This window comes from Phodopus roborovskii, unplaced genomic scaffold (genome assembly GCF_943737965.1).
Source record: "Phodopus roborovskii unplaced genomic scaffold, PHOROB, whole genome shotgun sequence".
Lineage (NCBI taxonomy): Eukaryota > Metazoa > Chordata > Mammalia > Rodentia > Cricetidae > Phodopus > Phodopus roborovskii.
In genome coordinates, this window is record NW_026126619.1 from 1,481,003 (window position 1) to 1,498,754 (window position 17,752).

A 17,752-nucleotide genomic window follows, 5' to 3' on the forward strand; every position below is an offset into this window, starting at 1 on the left:
TTAAAATAAAAAGGCAAAATATATCATTAAATGTGGTAACATAATTTTCTTTAGAAATTGAGAATTTTGTAGTTACTATCTTAAAGATAGTTACTTGTACGTTAATTTGAATTCATATTAAATATAACAGGAAACTTCACTTAAAAATTTATAGTAAGTATCACACACAGCTACTGCTCAAAGGCCATGACTTACCTAATTTCTTCCTTATTTTTTTTGATTTCATTTTCTGTGCTCTCTTTAGCATCTGCTGAGCTGTAGAAATATCCTTAAAGCCCCTGTTGAAGAAAGAAATTTAAAATACCTAAGGCATTTTTAGACATAGACATACATGGAAATGTGCATTTCGATTATATCACATCCGATAAATTTGTAATCTCACTCAGGAGAGCCTACCTAACTTATTGCAAAGGTTAGATAGATCCTTAAAGACTTTTTGAATGTGCTCCCCACCCCCACTCCCAAAGGTCTGCCTTGGATTTCCAGCAGCCCTTCAATTTCTTATTTTCTTAAGTGTAAAATAGAGGACTTACCACTCTTCTGAAATTTTTTCTTCTTTTTCAGATTGCAGTAAACTCTTCCAACTTGTGTTTGATTCGGTTGTCCAGGATAAAGTTCTGTTTTCTGATCTGCCAACAGAAATGCATGTTTTTGTTTTTCTTAACAGACACCAGCTTTCTCAAAAAAACTACAAGCTGTTTATGTTGTCTCCAACTTGGAAATCAAGTCTATTTAAGCCACAGAGGAGCTCTATCTTGAGAAGTAATAAAAGTCCTCCATTTATTTAAAGTGTTTACATTTCAATTACATGGAGCAGATTTCAGTCCTTTTGCTGAAAGGGCTGTGGCACTGGTATATTCATTCTAAACCTCCTCTCTACCTGTCAAGCCAGGAAGATCCATTTGTACAACGACTGCATTATTTCGCCAAAGCCTAAGCTTCGTCATTGCTTTTGTGCAACTCCTCCACACATTTTGAACACTAGAATTTCCCTATTTTAACATTACATGTGTTTCGTCTTCTAAAGCAGTCAATGGATTCACTTCTGTTTTTATCGTTGCTCTACGTTTTACAGGGATGTGGACTTTTGGCTTTGTCATTCACAAGCCGATCCCCACTTAACAGAGTAATTTAGCTTACCTGCTACTTAACTGTGTGTGCTCAGATGTAAACAAATTTTCTTTCTCACTGCATGGCCATGCCTGAGCTGGGCAAGTTGGCAGAGTGAGGGAAGTTTCATCATGTTTCAAAGTCTGAGCATTCTTATTCTAAAAACGTAAATAAATGGAAAGTAAATTGAAGGGTTCCAGCATTCGTATTGTTACCTAACGTGTATAAACCTGAGCAGTCTCAAAAGGGGCATTCTTTACAAAATTAAAAGGATAATCAAATGAAATTTCTAGAACATGCTTAAATATTCTTTCATTAATGGGGAAGAATATGCTTTTTTTGGTATAGCTCATGCAGACAAAATGATTAATTGCAAAGCTTAAAAAGTCTCGGGAAAACAAAAACTTCAAAGATTATCAAATAAATAGCAGATATTGCAGCCGCTCGACCTCTGGCTGAGGATCCTCAGCTGCCGCCACTCAGGGAGGGAGCATTTCTGCATTTTTAGAGTGCCATCAACTGGTGATTTTAGTCTACTGCCAAATATGCAGCTGAAGCGCATCAGTTTGTTTTTTTTTTTTTTTTTTTTTTTTTTTTTTTTTTCTGGCTACTGTTAAATAAAGCGTTGAAAGAAATCCAAAGTAAAGAAAAAGTAAAGAGCAAATGAAAGAAAAGCTACATGAAAAATTACATCTGGGGATGGGAAGGAAGTCAAAGGCTTATAAAAGTTATTATGTTTTTCGAGTCAATAAATTGCAGTATTAATCACCACAGCGAAGCAGAACCTTCAGAAGCCAGCAAAGATCGAGTACTCCAAAGTGTCCATGACATTTTACCTTTGGCCAGGGCAGCTGGTTGGAGAGAGGCGGTGTTTGTGAACGGAAGCTGGTGGAATCTAAAACTGGCCAGTCTTTCTCCAAGGCATCCTGCACAGCACAAGATGGCATTAGAATGGACAAAGTGTAACTTGCAAACCTGTACCTTGTTTCCTTGAAATTATACACTATGTCAGAAATATCCACAAGGTCCACGAGGACTTTTATTTGTAGGAAAGTTTTACTTGCTCTTGCAAGAGGCTGTGCCTCTGGTTAAGGCACACATTATAAAACACTGATGGGACGTTCATCCACACACTCTGCTTAAGGAAAGAACCAATATTTGATTGCTCTAAAAATGAGGTACATATTATTCTGCATATTTATTCACTACTCACTTTCAGCTAAGTCCAAAAGTAACCAAGAGGTATTAGGTTTTTAGCTCACTGTCATGCAAATTATAATTCCTACTAACCACTGTTAAACTATAATATTGTAACACATTAGAACTAATTTTCCTTAAGTACTACATATGAGCTAAAGTTTGCCTTAACTTTTTATTTTCCAAATTTCAGAAGTATTTTGGGTTGACATAAAAGAGAAATTTGTAAGAATGAATTAAACATGTATAGTACATCAATTCTCATGTAATTATTCTTCAACACAACTCTTAAAATGGGGAAAAAAGTTAGTTTATACTTCAAGTGTGAAATTGCTACTTTGTAACTCCTTTGTCTTCATTCTGAATCATAGCTGTTCCACCTATATAGTTCCCAACCTTATTCTTTATTCAATGAAGTTGTATTTGTTATAGAGGTTCTGTACATTTGAGATACAACTATCTGAATTTTATTTAATTGGGTTTTCTTAGCTGATATATCTCAGAATAAACTTCTGTGGTTCTTTATCAACAAACAATGACCATCAGAACACTGATTAGCATTGGCAAAGCTGTAAAACAGCCAAACATTTTGAAAATTAGGGGGACTATAATCTAAGGGGATATTAACAGGGTTTTCCATTCACATAAATTCAATCTGCCTTGAAGGACTACTGAAAATGTGGGCCAAAGACACAGTGACTACTGGTAGACTAGGTAAAAACACTTTCAATTGAGCATTAGTCTTGGGAAACAGAATCAAGTTCATGGTATTCCGATAGCATGGGAAACAGGACAACTAGAACCACTTAAGCATTTTATGGGATTTCCTGTTATGTATTATTAACATACAAATATCTGTCTCACAGTTATACTGAGTCTAATAGTTGCAACTGGGCAGTGAGAAGAAAGTTTAAGAAATCTGTCAAAATTTGTGGTGATGACTGCAAATGACAATCTACTAAATATCTCTGAGAGGTTGTCAGCTGCACTCATGGTAAGATAATAAGCACACTAGTCACCGTACTTGACAATGAAATAAACATTTTGATTCTACCAGGAAGAGATGTTTTAAAGCATTATGTTGTGAATAATAAACATACAAATTTTGTTTTTCAAATAGATTATTGAAATGTAAATATCCCCAAATAAAGTATTATTGGAGAGGCCATGAGAATTCTCACTGAAGACTTGAGTGTCCTTCTTCCCCATATCTTAGGATGATAAGGTAAGAAAATGGTAGCTATAGTTCTGGGGACACACAGCAAGGAAAGGAAATGAGAGACTGTTAGTCGGACTTCGAAATGAAAGAGTTGACATGAAGGCCATTTGCTTTGATATTTCTGGAAAAGTTATGAAAACAAGATATTGCAAATGTTTGCAACATATTTAAGCTGCTAATATTAAGTACTTGTTAAATCATGTCAGCAATTCCGTCAACTCCCGTTGACTTTTACATTTAGAGGGGATTGTCTGGTTTATGACAGATGATAAAAAAAATATTTGATGACTACCCTTTAAAAAAAGAATTGCAGTTCAACATAAAACTCCGAACAAAACTTAGGCTCAATTTTTAAAATTATTTTCTGAGTGGCAATGATGGGGGATGTCCTTCTATATGCTGCTACTATGTGTTTCTCTTATTGGTTGATGAATAAAACTCTGTTGGCCAATGGCTTAACAGTAAAGCCGGGCAAGAAATCAGAACAGAGATGGAGAGAGGTAGTAGGTGGGGTCAAAGAGATGCAATGTAGCCACCAGGGAGTCAAGATGCCAGGGCATCACAGGTAAGCCAAGGCCATGTGATGATACACAGATTAATAGAAATTGGTCCTTTTATAAGAGAGACCTAGTCATTAGTCAAGCAATTATAAATAGATATTAAGCCTCAGGGTTGTTAGTTTATAAATGGCTGTGAGGGCCCAAAGGGTAGAGAAAAATCGTTCCAGTAGGACCCAGACTAGATGGAGAAACGTCTCCCTCTACATGGCTATGTAGATGTATTCAAGGAAAGATAACAGGTTGCAGCACACCACCTACCATCAAATTAGTGATCTTGTTGCAAGGGAAATGGTTCCAATGAGAAGATGGCAACTAGGAAAAGACCCCTACTGGTGCTATCAGGCCTGGCATGAATGTACACTGATCTTGTAACTAAAACAAAACAAAACAAAAACATCCTTTAAAGTACATGTCAAACCATCTCATTTTTTCTGTCCTGGGAGTACTACACTAGCAGGCCTATAACAGCAGTACTCTAGGTAAAAATTCTCCCTATATTGGTATTCAAATAGCAGTCCTCAGTATTATAGCAAGGGCAATAAGACAACAAAAGGAGATCAAGGGGACACAAACTGGAATGGGAGAAATCAAACTTTTGCTATTTGCAGATGAGATGACAGTATGCATTAAGTGACCCCAAAAATTCTATCAGGGAACTCCTACAGCTGATAAACACCTTCAGTAATGTACAGGATACAATATTAAAAAAAAATAGGTAGCCCTCCTATATACAAACGATAAACATGTCAAGAAAGAAATCACAAAAACATCACCCTTTACAATAGCCACAAATAACATAATGTATCTTGGAGTAGCCAAACAAGGGAAAGAAAGACCTGTATGACAAGTACTTTAAGTCTTTGAAGAAAGAAACTGAAAAAGATATCAGAAAATGTAAAGATCTCCCATGTTCTTGGTTAGGTAGGATCAACACAGTAAAAATGGCAATCTTACCAAAAGCAGTCTATAGATTCAGTGCAATCCCTATCTAAATCCCAACACAATTTTACACAGATCTTGAAAGAATATTACTCAATCAACTTCATATGGAAAACAAAAAACCAGGATAATTAAAACAATCCTTTACAATAAAGGAACTTCCAAAGGCATCCCTGACTTCAAGCTCTACTATAGAGCTATAGTAATAAAAACAGCTTGGTATTAGTAAAAAAGAAAAGAAAACAGACACATGCATCAATGGAATCTAATATAAGACCCTGATATTAATCCACTTATCTATGAACACCTTATTTTTGACAAAGAAGCCACAATTGTACACTGGAAAAAAGAAACCACCTTCAACAAATGGTGCTGGCATCAGTGGATGTTGACATGTAGAAGATTGCAGATGGATCCATATCTATCCCCATGCACAAAACTCAAGTCCAAATGGATCAGAGAACTCAACATAAACCCATATACACTGAACCTGATAGAAGAGAAAGTGGGCAGTAGCCTTGAACACATTGGCACAAGAGACTACTTCTTGAACGTAACACCAGTAGTACAGACACTGAGAGCAACAATCAATAAATGGAACCTCCTGCAACTGATAAGCTTCCATAAGGCAAAGAACACTGTCAATAAGAAAAAATAACAGCCTATAGAATGTAAAAAGATCTTTACCATCCCCATATCGCCAAAATATATAAAGAATTAAAAAAAAACTAGACATCAAAATACCAAATAGTGTAATTTAAAAAAAAAATGGGGAACAGAACTAAATAGAGAATTCTGAACAGAAGAATCTCAGTGCCAAAAGACATTTAAGGAGTTGCTTAACAACCTTAGCCATCATGAAAATGCAGATCAAAAAGACACTGAGATACCACTTTATACCTATCAGAATGGCTAAGATCAAAAACTCCAAAGACAGCTGATGCTGGAGAGGATGTGAAGTAAGGGGAACATTCCTCCACTGCAGGTGGGAGTGCAAACTTGTACAGCCACAGTAGAAATCAGTATAGTGTTTTATCAGAAAATTGGAAATTAAGAATGAGCAATATCACCATTGGGCATATACTCAAAAGATATACAGTCATACCAAAATGACATTTATTCAGCTATGTGCATAGTAGCATTATTTGTGATAGCCAGAACCGGTAAACAACCTAGAAGCCCCTCAACTGAAGAATGGATAAAGCAAAGTATTATTCAGTGGTTAAAAAATGACATCATGAAATTTATATGTAAACGGATGGAACTAGAAAAAAAAATAATCCCAAGTAAGGTAACCCAAATCCAGAAAGACAAACACGGTATGTATTCATTCATAAGTGGATATTAGATACAAAGCAAAGGATAACCAGACTACAATCCACAACCCCACAGAAGCTAGGTAAAAAGAAGGGCCCCAGGGGAAGATCTCCTGGGCAAACTGGGAGGGGGGAGGTAGAAGAGAAAGGATAGGGAATGGGACCATGAGAGATTGAGACAGCCAAGTGGGGGTAGAGACAGAGAGACAGAGCAATGAAAGAGATATCTTGATATAGAAAGCCACTATGTGGTTAGGGAGAAATCTGATGCTAGGACAATTTCCAGGAATCCACAAGGATGAGCCCAGCTAAGACTCCTAGCAATAGTGGAGAGGGTGCCTGAACTGGCCTTCCCCTACAATCAGATTAGTGACCACCCTAATTGTCAACAGAGAACCTATATTCAGTAACTAAAAGAAGCAAATGTAGTAATCCAGGGCCAAGTACTGAGCTGAACTCCTGGATTGCAGTTGAAGAGAGGGAGGAAGAATCATATGAATGGGAGGCAGGAAGGTGTCAAGATCACGATGGGGGCAGAGACAGCTGACCCAAGTTATGGGAGCTCAAGGATGGATTCTAGATTGACAGCTGGGGAACTGGCATGAGACCAAACTAGGCCCTCTGAATGTAGGTGACAGTTATGTGGCTTGATCTGTTTGGGGGACCCTCTGGCAGTGAGACCAGTTCTAATGCCGGGTGCATGAACTGGCTTTTTGGAGCCCATTCCCTATGGTAGGATACTTTGATCAGCCTTGGTGCAGGGGGAAGGGCCTTGGTCCTGCCTCAACTTGATAAACCAGACTTTGTTGACTCCCCAAGGAAGGCCTTCCCCCCTCATAGGAGTAGATAGGGGTGGGATAGGGAAGGATGGGGTGGGAGAAAGGGAGGGAGGAGAAACTGGGGTTCGTTTATAAAATGAAAAAATATGAAATATAAAAAAAAACTCAGCATAGAACAAATGGGACAATTGGGGAAAAAATAACAGAGAAAGCTCTAGCCAAAGAAATCTGTGTCAGCATAAATATAGAGCAAGTACTCCTAAAATGTATAGTTCAGCATAGAAACTAGAGTAAAAGGGGAAACTGTATTATGGATGGCTCCATGATGCAATGATTTAATTATTGTAAGTACATACATTCTAACCAGTCTCAAAAAAGGAGCCCTGCACTATCATACAAAAACTAAAAGTTGTTTAAAAATACCCATAACCATAACTGATGATTATTTATAAACAGAAGCAAATGATTATGTCGATCTGTGCTGGGAGATGGTTCAATCAGTACAGTACTGGATACAAAAGGAAAGCTAAGACATGAGTCCCAGTCTCAGTGCCCAAGTAAAACTGCAGCTGTGGCACACACCTGCAACCCCACAGCCCAGTGGGGTGACAGAAGACCCCCAGGGATTTCTCTGCAATTATTTCTCATCAGTCACAGCCACTGTCTCAAAAAAAAAAAAAAAAAAAAATTCATCTGGAGAACTATACAGGATGGCAGCCATGATAGCAGACATCTTCCTCTGCCCTCTACATGTGCCCGCAACCATATATAAACACACAAAAGGTAGCAATTCATTTACTGCTTGCAGAGTGTTCATTTCTTTTTCTTTGTAAAAACTGTGTATCTGTATCTGGGTTTGGGTTTGTGCACATGAATGTAATGCTCTTGGAGGCCAACAGAGGGAGTCAAAGTCCCTGGAGCTGGTTTAGTGGTTTGGTTGTGCCTGTGGGCCCTGGAATCCAAATGTGGATTCTCTAAAACATTACTCTGCTCTGAACACGCACTATCTCCTAGCCCCGTTGCTTTTATGTTGACATGGATATGTCTCCAGACATTTATAAATAGTTCCCAATCCTAAAACAGATTCTTTCTCAAGTAAAAAGGCAGAAAACACATCAAAACCAAATGTTTGAGACCAAAACAGCTTTCACACCAAAACCTGAAAAGAGCTAGAGGCTCAACAGTTTTTTAAGTGCAAATTTAAAAACCTAAATAAAATGTGTCAAGTCAAAACGACTTAGATATTAATAACTGCATTGATTGACTCAAGGAATGTAAAGTTTTGTATCAGGAATCCAATGATTTATATATGAAAACTATTTGGTAAAATTAAAAGAACATAGAATCATCACCACCACCATCATTGTAATCTGTAAATGTCAGGAAGGTGTCACCTGCCTAATGCACAAGGTTTCTAAAGGAGATGAATAAGAATCATTTTTACATGTTAAATATTTCCATCTTGAAACAAAGAAAAAAAAAAAAAAACGATGCTTGCTCTGATTACCATGATTCAAATTGCACTGGACATTTGATTTATATCAAGAGAATAAAGAAACATTAAAAAATATAAGAATAAGAAATAGAAAAAGAAGATAGTTTTTGTTATTTGTAGATGATGTAGTTACACATATAGGGTATTTAGAAATTTTAACAAAACTTGGGTAAATTATTTTTGAAAACCATCAGAGATAAATTTACCATGGTAGCAAGTCTAGAATTATATCACAATTAAGCTCTAAATATTCTTTGAAAAGCAGTTAACTTATTTTCAAAGTAACTGTAATTTTATTATTACATATTTTTCCCAATGATAAACAATGAATTCTCAATGACATGTCACTGTGTTCAAATGCATCCAGACAATTGCAATTAACTAATGAAGTTATTGAGTAAAGACAGGACCCAAGACCCTTGCTGGGTACATGAAAGCATAGATAAAGTCACGCCCTATATTCACTGTCCTCTCTCATATATACACACATATTTCTGATAAAGTGAAACTTATTAAATATTCATGAGTTTCAAAACAATACTGAATAATAAAACAGGACAAGTGTTCTAATGCACTGTAATAAAATTGCCACCACAATTAATTTTGTACTCCTAACTATAAGAGTGAAATAATCCTAATATGAACATGAACAATGTAATTATGCAGTGTTTGGCTAAGAAGCAGCTTGGGAGCAAGTAAGATATGTGCTATAGACACACAGCACAAAGACCAAAGCAGGTAACTCATATCCTGGACAAGATGGAGAATGATGGTGGGAGATGTCATCACACTACTCACGACTATGGACATTTGGTAAATTGTTTATTTCCATGATGGGAGATGTCATTATGTAAATATGTTCCTTGTATTGGTTAATGAATAAAACACTGTTGGCCAATAGGAAAGCAAGATAGGCGGGACTAAAGTAGTAAGGAGAGTCAAGATGTAGAGACTGGAGGGAACAGAGGTCCAGGCCCTCTCTCCAGTAAGATAAGACCACGTAAAAATACTTAGATTAATAGAAATGGGTTAATATTTAAGACAGAGCTAGCCAATAAGAAATGTTAATAACAGGCCAACAGAATTATACCTAATACAGTGACTCTGTGAGTTACTTGTGGCTGGCATGGCAGTGGCATCAGTCCAGCAGAAAAACCTACTCTTAACAAAATTTCCATTCTATATTTTCATAGCATGAAGGAAGGTAGAATTTTATATTAACTGAAAGTATTGCAGTTGTGAAATGCAAAGACAGAGCTGAGGAATTGTTGCATTCAAAGGAGATGAAGGAAAATATGCCGTGTACTTGCCACATACAATCCTGGCTCAAACTAAAAGCTGGACATCAGTAGGACAGATGTGAATTTGATAAGGTCAAACACATAATGTTCTATCAATGTACTTTCTCCAGTGTTTTCACTGTGGTTAAAGAAAGCATTAACCTCGAGAGAATCTGGTCCCAGAGGACAAAATGACTTGTAAGCATTCCATTGCCACTTTATACATTGTATAAAGGAGGAGGACAGGGTAAGAAAGGGGTAGAAGGTAGCAGTAATACCTATCTTATAATGTTACTAACCATCTTAGAAATTGTCTCATAATACACAAAATGGCCAGGATGTATTCAAGGATGGTGATTATCTACAACATTTCTAGCAACCAGCTGAGGAGTTAGCTTTGAAACTGTATAGAACAATAGTTTAGCAGCAATAATTACATGTTGTAGTTGGTTGGCACTCACCTCATCATATTCAAAATCCTCTAAATCTATTTCTTCGTATTCCTCTCCAGATTCTTCATTCCTGATAGCCTCCAGGGCCGTTGCCAGTTTCTTTCGTAAAATAAAGCCCTTCCAAACTGCCTGAACAAAATGTGAAGGATGTCACGCAGGGTTACAGATCAAACCCTACCCCAGATTCTCTGTGTTATCCCATTAGGAAGATAAAACATCTTAGAACTTGGTTTAATGGCTCAATAATCTGTTTCTTGAACTTTATGTGACATGTAAAACTGCAAGATAAATTAAATGACCACATGTGTCTGCATCTCGAGAGACTTCCTTTGTGGTAAGCGGAGAAGTGTCTTTAACACTCCCCTCCACTGCACATGTAGGTCAGCCAATCAATTATCTGATAATTCCTCCAGGACCCATTCTGAACCAAGAAGAAAGACATTTTTCAAAGGTCAGTTTTGCTCACTTTCAAATCATTATGTTTAAAATAAGACAAAGCTCATTTAGAAAAACTCCAGTGTATTTAAATGACCATATTAAGGAGGCAGTATCATGGCCTAAAATAAATTAATTTCAGGGAAAAAAATTAAGTCAACATAGAATGATGCAACTAAAAATAGTCAGGTCCCTAACAATCCTGGAACAGAGACACTCTCCAGTCTGTGTCCCAAGTATGGTAAAGACGCCAGAGAATAGGTGATATTCATATATTGTAAGACTGAACTTTAGGATGCCTGTGGTATAAAACCAACAGTATGGTTCATGAATATGTTGAAGTACATGTGGATGTCGGATTGCTTACATTTAAGAATAAAATACTAAACTATGAAGTTGTTTTTAAATGGTTATATATGAATCTAAACAATACATCATCAGAAGCTTGGGTTTCCATCACTGGGGAGGAAGAGGCAAAGGAACCAGGTGAGGCCTAGGTCAGACCAGTTTAACAGTGAATTCTAGGCCCTGTCTCAAACATTAATAAGAAAAAGCTTTAGTTCTTTGATCAATCAACAGTTGTTTGAATATGAATTTGAAACCATGTGTTAAGAGTAGGTTTTTCCCTGCTGGTCTTGTGCCACACCAGCCCCTAATAATACACAGAGACGCTGTATTAGATATAATTCTGTTGGTCAGTTACTAGTTTCTTATCGGCTAGCTATGTCTTAATTATTAACCGGTTTCTATTAATCTAAGTACTTCCATGTGGTCTCATCTTACCGGGGAATGGGGCCGGCATCTGCTCTCTTCAGTCTCTTCATGCTGACCCCTCCCTACTACTTCCTCTCTCCTCCTTGTCTCCTAGTCCCACCTCTCTTGCTTTCCTATTGGCCAACAGTGCTTTATTCATTAACCAGTATGAGAAACATATATACATAATGACATCTCCCATCAACCATGTGCATGCTCACAATAATTCTTAAAAACTAAAGTAAATAAATATGAGTAGGAAACCACTAGAAAATAACAGCATGATTCATGTTCTGTGTATAATTCTGTAAGTATTTAAAGCAATTTTTAAAAATGGATTTAATTTATTATAATCTTAAAAAATACTCCTCAAAGACAAATTTAACTATGAAAAGTATTTTAGAATAGTTTTGAGTAATCAGATTTTTTATAACAATATTATTGATATTTTTGTTGCCCTGATAATTGCAATACACAATGTTTCTGGTCTGTTTTCATTACTAGAAAGCAGCCATATCTGCTCCATGCAGTCTTGGAAGTCAGACTACAATGTCCTCAGAGCAGAGTCCAAGAAGCTGAATCAGAACCTAAGCAACTCGCCAAGAACTGCTGAGAGGTGACAGTGGTCAGCCTCCCTACTTTTATCCCAATGTAACCCTCACTGAAGAATGCTACCCATGCTTTACAAACCAATCAGATGGCTGCTTCAGCCCTAGGCCCCTCCCACTATCCTTCTACAGCATCAACCACCAGTCAAAACAGACCCGAAGCATCCTTTTTCCTTTATTATAATGCACTGCATTCTCGTTCCTGTCTCTAAGCCACTGTGATTGTGAGTCCTACAGGGCATTTGGAATAAACAAGCTGTGTGAGGGAGGCCCAGTGTGGGAGCTTCTTCTTTACTTTCTATTATTTGTGTATAAAACCTCTAATCTGCTTACACACACACTACACAGGTGAAGAATGAGAGAAAAAGAGAGAAAGGGAAAAGGACAATTAAATATGCCATTGTGACCAGATTTTCTAAAGAAGTAAAAGAGATGCAAATAAAAAGTCAAATAAATGAAAATTTAAGGTCTTAAATGTAATTTTAAAGTAACTGTATGAACAGTGTAAAGGTTCACTATTCTGTCATGTGGCCCATAATATATAAATCTGGGACAGTACATAAAGACCATTGGTTTTGAAATATATTGTTTCTCATATGCTATGCACAGATAGTAGACCTTAATACATGCAATCAAACCTACGTGAATGGATTTTCTATTCCAACAGGAATAGGGGCTTAAAATGGACAAAATGAATAATGAGGGTATACAGAAGATTAAAAAAAATGATATGGTCTAATAATGGTCAGGGGAATGGGAGACAGTTTAGACAATTACATTTTAGAAATGATATATCCCAAGATTCCATACATTCTTGCACTCTGTACTCAACTTACCTTGTAATTAAATTGTCAAAAACATCAGCAAAAAGCATCCAAACATATAGAAAAGCCATACATTGCCTGGTACTATTCAGACACATACAAAATCTTGTGAATTTGCTCTTACTGATAACAGCTGTTAGCACATGCAGTCCTAGGCAGAACTTTGAGAATGTTCACACGGACAGACACACACACAATGTCTCCCAGGGTCGCTACGCTTTCTGTAGTTATGGGATTTGAACAAATGAAGAATCAAGTGCTTAATCTTCACCATGACTTCCTTCTTTTCTCTGACAACAGTAGCGGACCTTTTCTAGTTCTATTCAGCAATGAGGGCAAAAACATAAGTTATGGTTGCTCGAGGTGCCAAGTGGCTATTTCGGGGTATACACTTGAGCCTGGCAATGTTTCCATTCTTACCCCAAATCTGTGAGACATCCTGGCTTCCGGGATCAGGGCCTTACTTTCTGGTCTGGCTGCACTATCAGAAAGACCAAATGTCTATTGCTCAATTTCTCTACCCATCCATTATTCACATTGGGATGTGGAAACTGAATTCTTCCACACAGCCCCAAGGCACCCTCCTCAAGCACTGTCCTTGTTCTACTACGTTCATCGCCTGTCCTGCTTTCTCCAGTGGAAGATAGTTGTCTCAATCAATCTGTCCATTAACAGATACAATTTAGCTTCTCCCAACAGAGCCTTGAAAGTAGAAACAAATGCATTAGAGACAGATGTGGTATTTGTATGGATCCTCACACCTGGAGGACTACTGCAAGTGGACTGGGATTTTAGAGCTAGCTTTGGCTACATAATGAGTTTGAACCAGCACCATTACTTTATCTCAAAGGACAAGAAAAGTTGGTGAGACTTCAGATTCCATTTTCACACTGACAGACATGTCATTTCCAGGAAAAGCAGGTGGTATGCCTGGGAGTGCAAAAGGGAATATATTCTCACTTATTTTTTAAGCCAAATTTGTACTTTTGTTGATTTGTCTTTTACCTAATCTATAGATTTCTAGCTCACTGGAGGATTTTAGTCAATTTACACCAAGCTTAAATTGAACTCGGTTATTTAAGTTAGATTTATATAGAATCGAACCACTTTAATATATATGTTTATACCCATAGACAATAATTACACACCAGCCTCCCTTTCCAGTGAACTTCAGTGAAAGTGGACACGTATGGATGCATAAGGCACTGAGAATAAATGACAATGGAGTGCATGGCCTCAAGTCATGTATTCTATCTACTCTAAGGGCCAAGGAATAATGCACAAGAGTAGGTTGAAAAGACTATAGGGAGAGCTAAGGATGGAATGTAAAATGAAGTCAAAAAATGGGAAAAGAAAAAACAAAACCCTGGGCAGTCTATTGCCATTGCAATCACAAAGTCTTAACAACTATAGTGACTGCACTGGGTCTGCATAAGAACAGGCCCACCAACAGCCACGCAAAGACAGAGGAATAAGTTAAGGGACTCTACCTAATTCTATACATAGATTCAGAGAAAGCATTGTTTTCAGGCACATTGTACCTACTGGTGACTTCACAAGTTTCAAATGGAGGCTTGAAATCCAGTGGGAAGATATGATCATGGCTATGTAAATGTACCCACAATTTACAAAAGATAAAATTACAACCAATTGCTTGTAGATTTTAAATTATAAAATGTAAATATAATAATAAACATTACATTAGCTCAGAAATTTATGTATAGTAATGAGCATATGTCTAACCACAGAACAGGCACTTGTGACATTAAATATCCCATATAGTTAAAAGACACAGTTGATTAACTTCTGGTCACTTCTGCTTCTAAGCATGAACTGCAGTAAAGACATAAGAAAAAGTTTCATTGAGTAAATAAATAAAAATTTAAAAAGTACTCAATGAAGTTTAAATACATTTTGAAATCTGGTCTTGCTGGTACTACGGTAAAAAAAATATATTTATTTATGTATTCAAATACATACAAAGTAGCATTCTTCCCTATGGCTTTTTCATACATACTTTCTTTTGATTGGTTCTCCCTTCCCCTATTGTTCCCCTCCATTTCTCTGGGCCATGGCCCACTGTATCCTTCTATTTCCAGAATCCCCCTCTTTCAATTTTACTTCCTGACTTCCAAGTTTGAAACTGAGGCAAGTGTGTTTAGAAGTTTAAAATTTTGTCAGAGTTTTACATATGCTTCTAGAATTGCTACCAGTTATATCAAATTATTAGCTTTCACTACTCAAATTTTAGGTGGTTTGACAAATACTATATTGAGATAGTAGTACCTGCAAATGGTAACTAAACATCCTCCAACTAAAACACGCTCAAGGCCAGATGGATTCAGCGCAGTATCCTACTAGACCTTCAAAGAACTAACAGCAACACTCAAATTGTTCCATAATAGAGAAAGGGAAAGTCCAAAACTATTTTTTAAATAATGTTTTTATCATTCCAATACCAAAACAACATAAATATCCAACAACCAAAAACTAGAATGATAGATCAATCTTCCTGACTAATATAAATTTAAATTTCTAAATACAATACTTGCAAACTAAATTCAAGAACACATAAACAAGACCATTCACAATCAAGTCTGTCATTCCTGAGACTCATGAAATTATTTAACATATGTAAATCATGTAGACTCAAGGACAAAACCACATGATCATCTCAGGCTACTGACTTTCATGTTGATTTTGTATTCTGCTGCCTTGCTGAAGAGTCATTAGCTATAGGAACAATGCTAAGTAAACTCGGTGTATCTTTACATGAACACACGAACTTGAGAGGCAAATGTAGTGAGGGGGAACATGAAAGGATGACATGGGGAGTGGATTTGATCAAATTTGATAAAAAGAAACTAAAGCAGATAATAATAAATGGAAATACATAAAAGATCAGTAGCCTTTTATGTACCAACTACAAACATACTGAAAAATACAGCAGGAAACAAACCAATTTATAATGGCCTCATAAAATATCTTGAAATAAGTCAAATCAAGGAAGCAAATGACTTCTGCAACAGAGAGAGTTTTATATATCATTATATGGTTTAGCTTAAGCCACACTCCTGGTCATAATATTTCAGATTTAAGAACTATATCCAGTCTTCGGAGTCAGCAGAACCATAGCCACCTGCTAACTATTCTGCTGAAGCCTGCAAATTTATGCAAGTGTAAACTAAATTCAAGTAACTTTAAATCACAGAGACTTTTAGAAATACAGAATAGCTGATGAGTGAAAGACGAGTAAAATATTTTTTTATGACTAACTCCGCTATCAAAAGTTTGAAATGAACCTGAATATGAAGAGCAGCCTTCTCCCTCTGTTCTTGGATATCCATAATATTTTCTCTTCTCCCTTTATTTGAAGTGGTCCAGGTTTTGGTGAAGGGATTTTGCAGGGGTTCTGCACTGGTAGGAGTCACTTTTGCAGAGAAATCAACCTGTCTGCGTGCAATGTAACTCCGCCATTGGGATTGGATTAACACAGCTGCCTTACTAAAAAGAGAAAGGAAGAATAAAACTCTCTTGGTATGCATGAAACCACAGAAGGGAAGGAGAGGTCTTCATATGCTGCTGCACACTATGTCTTCGATATTTGCTAGGGAAATTGCACCCATGGGCTCTCAACAGTATGGGCGCTCTAACAGGACCTGGCACCACAATGATAATAGCATTTGCGATGCTATTGTGGATGAGGATAATCTTACAAAGCTACACCCCTAGATGGAGAGCTACAGACAATAAATGCCTGCTGAGAGAGGGAAAATCAGTGTCATTCAGGGGTGAGCCTCTGACAGGTTATCCAGTCCCACTGGCGATCCCTAAATACACAGGAACAGCATTAAATGGATAAAGCAAGTCCTATTTATAATATATGTATATGTATAATATATGTATATGTGTGTGTGTGTGTGTGTGTAACAAATAATTAAGAAGTTAAAAACTTGAGAATGAGTAAAGGAGACACAGGAAGAGTTGGAGAGAGAAGGGAGGGGTGAATTTTTGTAAATACAGCTCTCACAGGAAACTCTCAGAGAATAAGAAAGGTCTCTGTGACCTGTACACGAGTATAAAGAGTATAAGATGTCATTTAAAAAATAATCCTTCCTTGCTAATTTTATCATGAATGTAAACTAGTATAGATAGCCAATCTGACGGAGAAAACGAACCAAGAGTTCAGAGACTGATTTATTTAGTTTCAGAGAGACATTTAAATTTCGTTTTAATTCCTTAAAGATGAACAGTGTTATGGAGATTCTTTTAGATAATGAGGGCATTGTTACAGAGTGGTGTGGGCATACAGAAGAGGGATTCCAGAAATATAGTTGGCAAGAAGGGTTAGGTGATTATCCCCATGGGCTGCCTTAGAGACGACGAGGAATTGACACTCTTACATACTCCGAGGTAAAGAAAGGACCCTAAGAGAGTTTTACCAGCTTTTCTTCACTTCTTGGCTACTTGAAAATAGTCTACTAACTTATACGCCCATTAGGAAATTCTACCATGTCATAGTCAACAGCAGTGTGTCAATTTTAGACACAGAGTAGCTCTCCTGAGTTGGAATTTGTTTCCTTTCTTATAGAGACCATTGAAGGAATTTTTATCAAGGTACAGGGTGTAATCAAAGTGCTAGCTAGTCTACCTTAATTTCTTGTGGAATTCCTGAGTTTGACTTAAAAGGTATTTGGAGAACAGATTCCATCACTCAAAATTTCCTTGACAGCATTTTCAATAAATGTCTGTTTGTTTTGGTGGGTTGAATGAGATGTCCCCCAT

General features: G+C 37.0%; 1 protein-coding gene across 1 annotated transcript in view; it reads right to left on the bottom strand.

The window, feature by feature from the left end:
- Positions 1-17,752, bottom strand: part of Lrriq1 (leucine rich repeats and IQ motif containing 1) — a 152,312-nt gene that overhangs the window by 73,792 nt on the left and 60,768 nt on the right. The window contains exons 17-22 of the mRNA XM_051206403.1: positions 16,270-16,471; positions 10,357-10,476; positions 1,947-2,036; positions 1,141-1,262; positions 534-629; positions 196-278 (exon numbers count right to left, since the gene is read on the bottom strand). Coding sequence (XP_051062360.1) covers positions 196-278; positions 534-629; positions 1,141-1,262; positions 1,947-2,036; positions 10,357-10,476; positions 16,270-16,471 — 713 coding nt within the window. The remainder of the gene's footprint in view (positions 1-195; positions 279-533; positions 630-1,140; positions 1,263-1,946; positions 2,037-10,356; positions 10,477-16,269; positions 16,472-17,752) is intronic.